The sequence below is a fragment of the Homarus americanus genome, unplaced genomic scaffold (assembly GCF_018991925.1).
Source record: "Homarus americanus isolate GMGI-L3 unplaced genomic scaffold, GMGI_Hamer_2.0 scaffold60615, whole genome shotgun sequence".
NCBI classification, from domain to species: Eukaryota; Metazoa; Arthropoda; class Malacostraca; order Decapoda; family Nephropidae; genus Homarus; species Homarus americanus.
Window position 1 is genome coordinate 643,333 of NW_024740045.1, and position 9,509 is coordinate 652,841.

The 9,509-nt window shown below is 35.8% G+C and overlaps 1 protein-coding gene across 1 annotated transcript; it reads right to left on the minus strand.

The window, feature by feature from the left end:
- Positions 1 to 53: 53 nt before the first annotated feature.
- Positions 54 to 8,505, minus strand: LOC121875047 (blastula protease 10-like; the record flags this gene model as incomplete). Its single annotated transcript, XM_042379395.1, has 11 exons — positions 8,428 to 8,505; positions 7,280 to 7,364; positions 5,639 to 5,828; positions 4,853 to 5,046; positions 3,531 to 3,728; positions 3,297 to 3,423; positions 2,360 to 2,500; positions 1,545 to 1,628; positions 1,180 to 1,354; positions 634 to 768; positions 54 to 87 (listed from the first exon to the last, which is right to left on the minus strand). Coding segments are annotated over exons 2-11 (1,344 nt in total), but the record flags the coding sequence as incomplete, so codon positions are not given.
- Positions 8,506 to 9,509: the final 1,004 nt, after the last annotated feature.

The following is a 9,509-nucleotide window of genomic DNA, read 5'->3' on the forward strand; positions in this document are numbered from 1 at the left end:
GTTGTTGGTGTAGTGGTGGTTGTTGTTTTAGTTGTTGAAGGTGTGGTTGTTGTCGTAGTTGTGGTTGTTGTTGTAGTTGTCGAGGTACTGTTGAGACAGGAGAAGAAAATAAGGTTATGCAGCTTTACGTTAAGACATAACATATGTTTCTATAAGTTAAAGGGAAGTTGCGTGAAATTTCAATATACTTTGACTATGCAAAGTTCTATTGAAGATCCAACTTAACCAATATGTCGGTGACTGATAGAGGTTAAACTTTGGTCATTCTCTTAACACTAGACATTACTTAGGTTAGGCACTAAATTAAGATGTGTTCCTGTGCAATATTGAGTGGATTGATCCTTAATAGGATGAGACTTGAAAAAAGAAATCCGGATTGGAAATTTCTCAGAAAACAAAATTAGCAAAAGACCAAACTATTATTTTTAAGTTATTTTGGTACCTGTAATGATATGCCTGTAATTAAGGGAGATTACATACACAATATGAACTAATGACATCTCATCATGCAAGTTCAAAGGATTTTAACGCCATCAAATTATACACACTGGCTTAAACCATTAGATTTGTGTTACATAATTCATCATAATATAATAACCTACAAGCCCGAGAGACAGTAGAAACAGTACTTACATGCAGGCTGGATCATCCACAAACTCTACTGTGGCGCTCCATGAGAATCCACGGTTGAAAAGGAAGGTGTAGAGTACCATCCGTCTGCCAGTAGCGGTGAAGCTCTGGCCAGCTGTTATTTCTGATCCACAATACCTAACCAAGAGAACAGAGCGGTCTAATCACGTGTTGGTAGATTGTAACATAGAAACACATTGCTGGCAGAGAGTTTTTGTTATTTTTTGTTTATATTTTGACTGTCAAGATCACCAGAGAGAAGATGAGAAACTAAGAGGTGAAAGATTAAATAACACGGCCTTAGATATACTTTGATATCATGTACAGAATAACATAAACAACAAGGGCCTTATAGCCTCCTCCAGATAACTATAAAACTAAGGATATAATGACGTTCCAAATTTCCACAGAGGCAAATGGCATAAATAAACTTCCATACATTCAACCTGCTGATCATCACACACCACAGGTCGCCACACAAAGCCTCCCAACATCACACTTAGGAGGCGACACACTCCTAGTATTGTGTCATGTAGTAAAGTGTATTACCATGTGCCATCAAGTGAGGTGTCCAGTATTATCTCGAGTCCTTCAATGCAGCACGTTTCAGTTGGTTCACTACAGTAAAAGTTGCCTGCGCTTCTTTCACGCATGATAAAATTCGTAAAGGTCACTTTCGGCAACATACACTGTGGGGCATTGATCACCTTCGAACACTGAAAACCTGTTGAATAAATTCGTTATTAATGCGTTGTAGTTATAATGCAGTACATGCAGTAGAGAGAGAGTTTATAATTATACTATACACTGTCTCGTAGATTATGCGTAGCAGTATTATTAAATTTTGGAAATGGCAAAATAATCATGATAAAATAAATAAATCAAACGAGTTGAATGAACAATTATTTACTCACCACCCAAGACAAAAGCTGTGAGACTTTCAACTTGTATAGTGGCAGTGCTGGTGATACGCTGACTGCAACTAGAGCGAGCCGAATCTGACAAGGCATTAGGAATATACTGATGATGATACTACTACGACTATTACTACTAGCACTATTACCAATAATAGCAATAATAATAATAATAATAATAATAATAATAATAATAATAAAAATAATAATAATGATAATAATAATAAAAATAATAATAATGATAATAATAATAATAATAATAATAATAATAATAATAATAATAATAATAATAATAATAATAATAATAATAATAATAATAATAATAATAATAATAATAATAATAATAATAATAATAATAATAATAATAATAATAATAATAATAATAATAATAATAATAATAATAATAATAATAATAATAATAATAATAATAATAATAATAATAATAATAATAATAATAATAATAATAATAATAATAATAATAATAATAATAATATTGATAATAATAATAATAAACAGCCTGGGCCATCTGCATTTCTTTTTTGCACAATTTAACACCTAGGAACTTACCATAAAGTCAATCTTTCCGAATCTACTTGCCATATCTGGACAAAAGAGTATAAATTTCTACCAAAGAGAAGACAGTCTACCTGAACTACAGTACTGTAGGCAATAAGGTTGATGCAAATGAACTATCTTGCGGGTGTAGTAAATGAGAGACATGCCACTACCTAATAGATTGTTCACATAATATTAGTTCTATGTCTAGTTGTTAGGTTGTTATTTCATGTGGTGCCCAGATCTCAACATAGGCTGACCATAATAATCTCCGGTGATCGTTTCGCAAGTCGCTCCAGTTGTTCCAGATGGACAGACGCAGGTGCAGTCTTTGCCAGTGTATCCATGGTTTTGACATGGGTCTACTGTAGGGCTACCTGGACAATTTGCCAGCCACTTATCTGTTGGAAAACCACATCATGGCTTTACAATTACGTTATCATTTATCTTTATAGGAACAATACTTACGATATACAAGAAAAAACACAATATATAGAAAACCGCACTCTCAAGGCCAACTCTGGCTGAAGACAGTAACAACATCACTACTCGACATCAAACAAACCACGAATAGTGACACTGACCCAAGAAAAGGTCACCTGAAAGACATCCCTAATAGACCCACTAATGTACACAAACACTCTTGGGTTTAATGATTGTTTGCCAAACGCCAAACTGTGTACTGGTCAAGGCCTAAATGGCATGAAGAAATCCTTAGCAGTCTCTACAAATTCATTAGTTTACTCGGGAAGATAAAATAAACACGAAATTGCAGAAAATTTCAGAAATGTTATGATATCCCTAGTTTTGCGATCTTACTATAACAATAATAACCTAACCTAACCTATCCTAACCTAACCTAACCTAACCTAACCTAACCTAACCTAATTTAACCTAACCTAACCTAACCTAGCCACCTTATTAATCTGACTCTCCAGAGACTCCATTTGTATGATTATTGAAACAAAAAGATTTATGTGTCTATGTCATCCTTCTGATTATTCTGTGATATATAGATATTTACCTTTCAAGTCACTTAATGCTGTTTAAAAATGAAAATATTAGACTTGGTAAAACCTGAATGTTTTTTTCCATTGTAGAACAAAATTCTACCCTGAGAACATTACCATTAAAATGATTAAATTCCACCATGTTGGTATATGTTAATTAATAGGCAAAGTTCGTGACAACACTCACCGATGCAGGAATAAATAATGTTGACTAGTTTTTTATCCATGTGAGTCAGACCATTTCTGTTACCAATGAGTTCTTGGTCATATGGGTCAAGGGTGGCTATTGTCTTTTGCCCGTTTCTGCTGAAGTCCTGTGAACGAATTTTACGATGTTATAACTATCTGGCGTGTGTGTGTGTGTGTCATACAGCACTGAAAAATTCACAGTGATTAAATTATACAGAAATATTTGACTTACCCTGCTTCCATAGTGCATGTCAGAGGTTAAGTCGTAAGGAACGCCAAAGCTGTTCGCAGACACTTCTAAATCAAAGTTGGACGCAGACGCACTTACAATATTATTCAGGAAAATTTGCACGTAAGCATCTCGGTCAGTACGCGACTGCTCGTGAAATAACCCCAAGGCGTGTCCAATCTCGTGAGCCACAATGCCAAGCTGTCAAGGAGAAGAAAACACCTACAAACTGGTCGAACAATTTGAGTTATATAACTATCCCCCTGACTATATAACTTTTGCATTTGCTTGACTGATATTATGGAATTCTAAAATTATAGATGTTAGTAATTTAAGCCAATGAATATGTATTGTGCTAGTGCCCATTTTAATAGCTTGATGTACTGCACATGATAGTGAATCCTGTAGTGCTAATGCTAAAGTGACCTGGTGTTGAGTCTGTTTCTCTATTATATCATGGAGATGAGAGGAAAATGTAAACGTGTGTGATAAAAGGTAAGCATAGATCCAACCTCTATAGAAGACATTATAGATTACTGGAAGAATGCCACTTAATTAAGGCAATTTATGATCCGTAAAACTCATTATGCAACGATTTGTTTCCATTCCTAAGACTCGAATTGTTGCCTCCCTTAGAATGAGACCAGAGTATATAAATTTACTAGACGATATCCTGTATTCTTATGTAGGAGGAAAGACAAAGCCATGTTGACTTATTGATGTACAGTCCCCTTCACTCGTGCGTTTTCAGGAAATAGTCATATAAACATTCCACAAATGATTATCATTGAGGTTTTTATATCAATATTATTTTAATTTGATGCCATATTATGTTTAATATTGCTAATTTCTTTCTGTTGAATGTAAACAAACACGAGGCTGCCACTCTGTACAAAACCTGATGAGCCCCTGTAAACGCACTAGTGAAGGGGACTGTACTTTTGGGAATAGATCATATACACCATAATACAGTATATATATGACGAGAAGTTAACGGGTACTGTAATGTATCTTACTTGAAGATCATTATAATGAAAATTTATTTTCTATTTCATCTCATTCTAAGTTTCCATCCCTTTGAGAATTGGAAAGTAAATTACATGTAAATTGGCATGCAAAAATATATGAAATATTCATATACCTTGTCCCTAATTTTCACCTGGGCCCTACAGTGGTGAGAGCGAAAGTGTGGACTGTATGCATGTAATGGTCTTAGAATACATGTGGCCAAAGTTACGAGTGGATGTTCGATTAGAAAGTGTTCTTTAACTTAACTAACGTGTAGTTGATACCTAGACACCTCGGCAAATCTTAGAACTACTTACGCTTTCACACCCATCACCAATAGAGACATCTTGGCCATTCATATCAGATAAATAGCCAACGAATGAATAGCATCCTTGTAACTTCACGAACCGTAGATGCGGCTGGTCAGTGTTGGTTGTCTCCTCGAAGTTTATACAAGTGAATTCCTTCCAGTGTTCTATGCCGGCCATGACAGCAGCCTTGTCCACATTATCTGCAGTCGTTATGGTGAAATACTGTTACAACGAAACCTCTATTTAACAGAATATATAGAGAAGAAAGTCCATTATATCGAGGGTTCCGTAGATGTGAAACCCTCATCTAACGGACTATATATATAAATAAATATATATATATATATATATATATATATATATATATATATATATATATATATATATATATATATATATATATATATATATATATATATATATATATATATATATATATATGATTAAACTTAATAGTATCTTTTGCCTCCCTATTAACTTTTATCCAGAGCAGAGCGCCAGCGGCAGTTTATCATCTATGATCAGTCGCAATAAAGGACACCATTGAACGAACCTGAGCTGTACTGTGGCTCAGGTGCCCATCCAGCCGTGAATTTGTCAAACATAGACAGTCATGAAAAGAGGGAAGTAGATGGAAAGAGATGATAATAAAGAGAAAAGAAACTACAAACTAAAGCAGGAGTAAGCGAGAACATCATTTAATAAATAGAATGAAGACTGATAAAGGATTTAAGCCTATGTATAAATATAACTTAGAATAAATAAATCGTGGTATCTTCTCAATGTACTCACTGTCACCAAACACATAAGGGACGTATGGAAACCCTGCAACTTCAGGCCAACGCTTAGAGAGGTCGTCGATGGCCTTCTCTAGAACTGAAGCCATCTGTCTATCTGTTAACACCATGTCACCTTGAAACACTTCATGTTTAAGTGATTGTGGGTTTGCCGGTACGAATCCATAAATCTTCGTTTCTTCTCCCTGGAAATTTTTAAAACATTATTATCCGTTTTCAATCTATTTATAATTATCAAATGATACCAGATGATACCACAGTACCGGTTGTGTTTTTGTTTCGCGCTCCCGCCAGTCAGTCCGTATATATATTCGTAGATCATTACCACACATGTGCCCTACGACCAGGTATGTGGGGATATGTCCAGGGGTTTTGATTCTTCTCCATTGGTTATGGACGGTGAGAATAACCTATGTAACTTATTTGTAACACTGCCAAGCACCAGCTAGTTTCTAGGTGTGGTTAGGTTAGGTTTGGACATGTTTAATCGCAAGCGATACACGCATTCCACCTTACGCACCCGCTTGAAGTTGTGTGAATTTGTTAGTTGTCTTAGATAATTGCAAAAGCTGAGGTGGAGCCTTAAGTTTACAGTCGTTTGAAGGACCTCACATTATCATAATGTGAGAGACTCGTAATCCCTCCCCAGTGTCTTGCCGTCAACCGAACTGTCAAGACCTTCTTTCGATAGTCGAGAGACAGTCATGGAAAAGAACCCTTGACAATTTGTTCATAGCTTTTGGTAATACCTGGTGTTTTGTGATCCAGAGTGAGTTTTGTATAAACTCGCCTGGTTGATATTACAGACCCGTAACAGCTCGTGTCTTTGTTTAAGTTTTAATTTACTGTTTCTTTACACAGAACCATCCCTGGTGGATAATGAATGGCACGTAAGTACTGTGGCAAAATATTTCTACTGCAAGCCCAATCGTTACGTCTCTCTTGGATGTTCTATAAAGAGGGAATTGGGACGACAGACCGGGTCCTGTAGCTTGACTACAACTCATGTTACTAAACAATCCGACCAGCTTTTATGAGGACTCTCAAACTTAGTTCTGGAGACGAAAAATTTATCGGTGAAAATTTGCCTCCCTAGAAAGATACTAATAAGATTGCGTTACGACAGGCAGTTTCATACACACTCCATACTATATCCCATACACTATCTACGATACATCCAATACATTTTTAACTACACTACCTAAATTACATCCACTACAATATAGACGAGAAATCCACTTCACTTATCTTCTACAATATGTCTACATCGATATTTTCACTCCAAGTTAAATGCACATGTAAAACAATAACTGCATCACGTGTCCACTTTCTATGTTAGGGAGCTCATACACTTTAACTTCTAGGTTATAGTCGTCCTCACACCCAGTTAAAGCTATTTTTAATGTAGGGGTTCCTATAGGATCTTAAGGGGGGGGGGGATCTGCAGTTTTCGTGGTCAAGCCCTCCGAAATTGAGCTCTCAGGACACTTCTGGGACACGTGAGTATCTCCCATGTAAAATATCACCTCTTAACCTTCAAAACTGTAGTTGTGTATCGTGAACAGATGCCTTTCTCTCCCTGTACCTGTATGGACAGTCACTCCTCACTATCCTCACTACACGAGACACTACGCACCTGTACATAGAAGCTGAAGAAGAGATGTAATACAACCAGAGGCACCAAACGTCTGCCAGCCATCATTACCGTCACTATCGCCCCCCTGCATGAAGAGATACACACAGGAAATACTTAACCTCTTTCAATGGTGTTACAATATATTAACCATTATCTTTGTTTAATAAGCATATGACTGTTGATCTTCTAGAGTATTTAACTCATTGTGTTACTTGTTACTCCCTGAAGTTAATTTTATTGATTAAGAATTATAATTACTGTATATTTGTAAATTTTTGTTCTTGCATAACTTTATCGATATTGAAAATCTACCATAATGAATGGAGTTGTATTGATATTGTTACTTGTTTCTGGCAAATTATTAACACTTAATCTTCACTCCTTCAGTTATCGGCTAATTGATATTAACTTGTCACGTATGTGTCTTGAACCAATACACCTAGACAACTTTAATTAGTGTGTTTTTTTTGTAATTTTAAAGATTTTACGGTGTTAGAATCAAACAATTAAAAATTAATATTCTAAGTGGCTGTAAAGTCATATTTAAACCAATTCTTATGAAAGTTGACCTAGTTATAGGCTCCACACAGTTATCCTCCTCAGAGACTACGAAAATTGACGAAAATTTACGAAAATTTTAGCTGCCTGGCCCATTACAAAGATTTCACGAAGGACTCTTAACAGTTAAAGATAGATATGCATCTCTTTCATCGTTGACAACTAAACAGGGGTCAAAGTTCACCCAAAATGCAAAATCTGGTGCTTTTGGTCTAATCTTTCCCAACTTTATCAATTACTTTACATAGAACTTGGTACACACTTCATCACAGCCCCCCAAAGCAATATATATAAACTTCTATTTTATTTATTCTTTGCCTTTTATACTTGCGTAAAAGAAAATCAAAATTACAATGTTAAATTTTTGGTCCAACACGACCCCACACAAGTCATATGGAAATGAATGGAGAAGACATGTTAGCCTCTTTAACTCTCAGTAACGTTTATGTTAATGTTACTCTGCTAGCAACTAGAAGATAAAAGGTTCACTTTCACGAGACGTTAACCTTACACCTACAGTATAATGCCGTCTATTTTCCCTGATGATGTAAGTTAAGGAATAGTTCAGTGATAAAAATAAATAGCGTTACCGTAAACAGCAAGAGGAAGGAACCAGCGGGAGCCTCTCTGTGTCACTGTTGTTTGGACGGTGTTCGCGCCTCAAGTGTACTCACTATTCACAACAGGGAAACACGAGAGCTAAAAATACAAACACACTCGGTAACGCACCAGGTACAGCGCAGGTGCCACGTATTAGGGTAACGACTGATATTGTTAAAACAGAAAACTAGTGGCATCACGTTTTATGTTTATAACCTATAAAGAATAGTTTAATATGGCAAATTGCTTATAGTATGGCTATATTCTCAGGTGAACTTCAACCACAAACCTGTCCAGTATCTCTGTAATGTTTATCAAACTTGAACAAATTGACAATAAAAAATAAAATTTATGTACCTGTATTTTATTTGTACAGATTCTTCCGAAACACAATTAAATATCATTCAATAATCATGTATAGTATATGTATTCGTCCATAACCTTTGTTATATTTTACTTTGCTATTTAGATTTGAAACTTTTTTTTTAATGAGATGAGGCTAAAAAAGAAAAGAAAAATTCAGTCAATCTAAATGGAAGTACAGTAACCTAAGGTCGTTAAGATAGTTTTGGTTCATCACCTACCTGCCTGCTGCATCAGATGGTATGGTAAACAATGAATGACTTTACAGTGGCACACCAGACACTGAGGTAAATATTTCATTTTGTGCAGTGGGGAAGTCTTGACACAGTGTCTTAGGCAGGTGTTGTCCTCGCGCCATAGAGGTTAACAAAGCTCCAGAGAACAATTTACTATTAGACGTAAAGATAATCTCAAGGCATTACTCAACTAAAGGAAGCTTTAGAAGTGAATATTGTGAAGCATGGAGTGAGGCTTAAGACTACACTTACACACACTAAGCTAACTTGAAGCCCATTACTGTTCTCGATTACACAGCTTCAGATGGTAGACCTTTCCATATACCTGTCAGCCTCTGTGTGAAGAAGTATCATCTTATGTTCGTTGTGTATGATAACTTGGCAAGCTTGTAATTATGTCCCCTCCTTCGTGTTGGGCTGAGAACAACCCTACAGCACACATCTTACTGTCAGCTGGAGTTTATTTTGAGTTA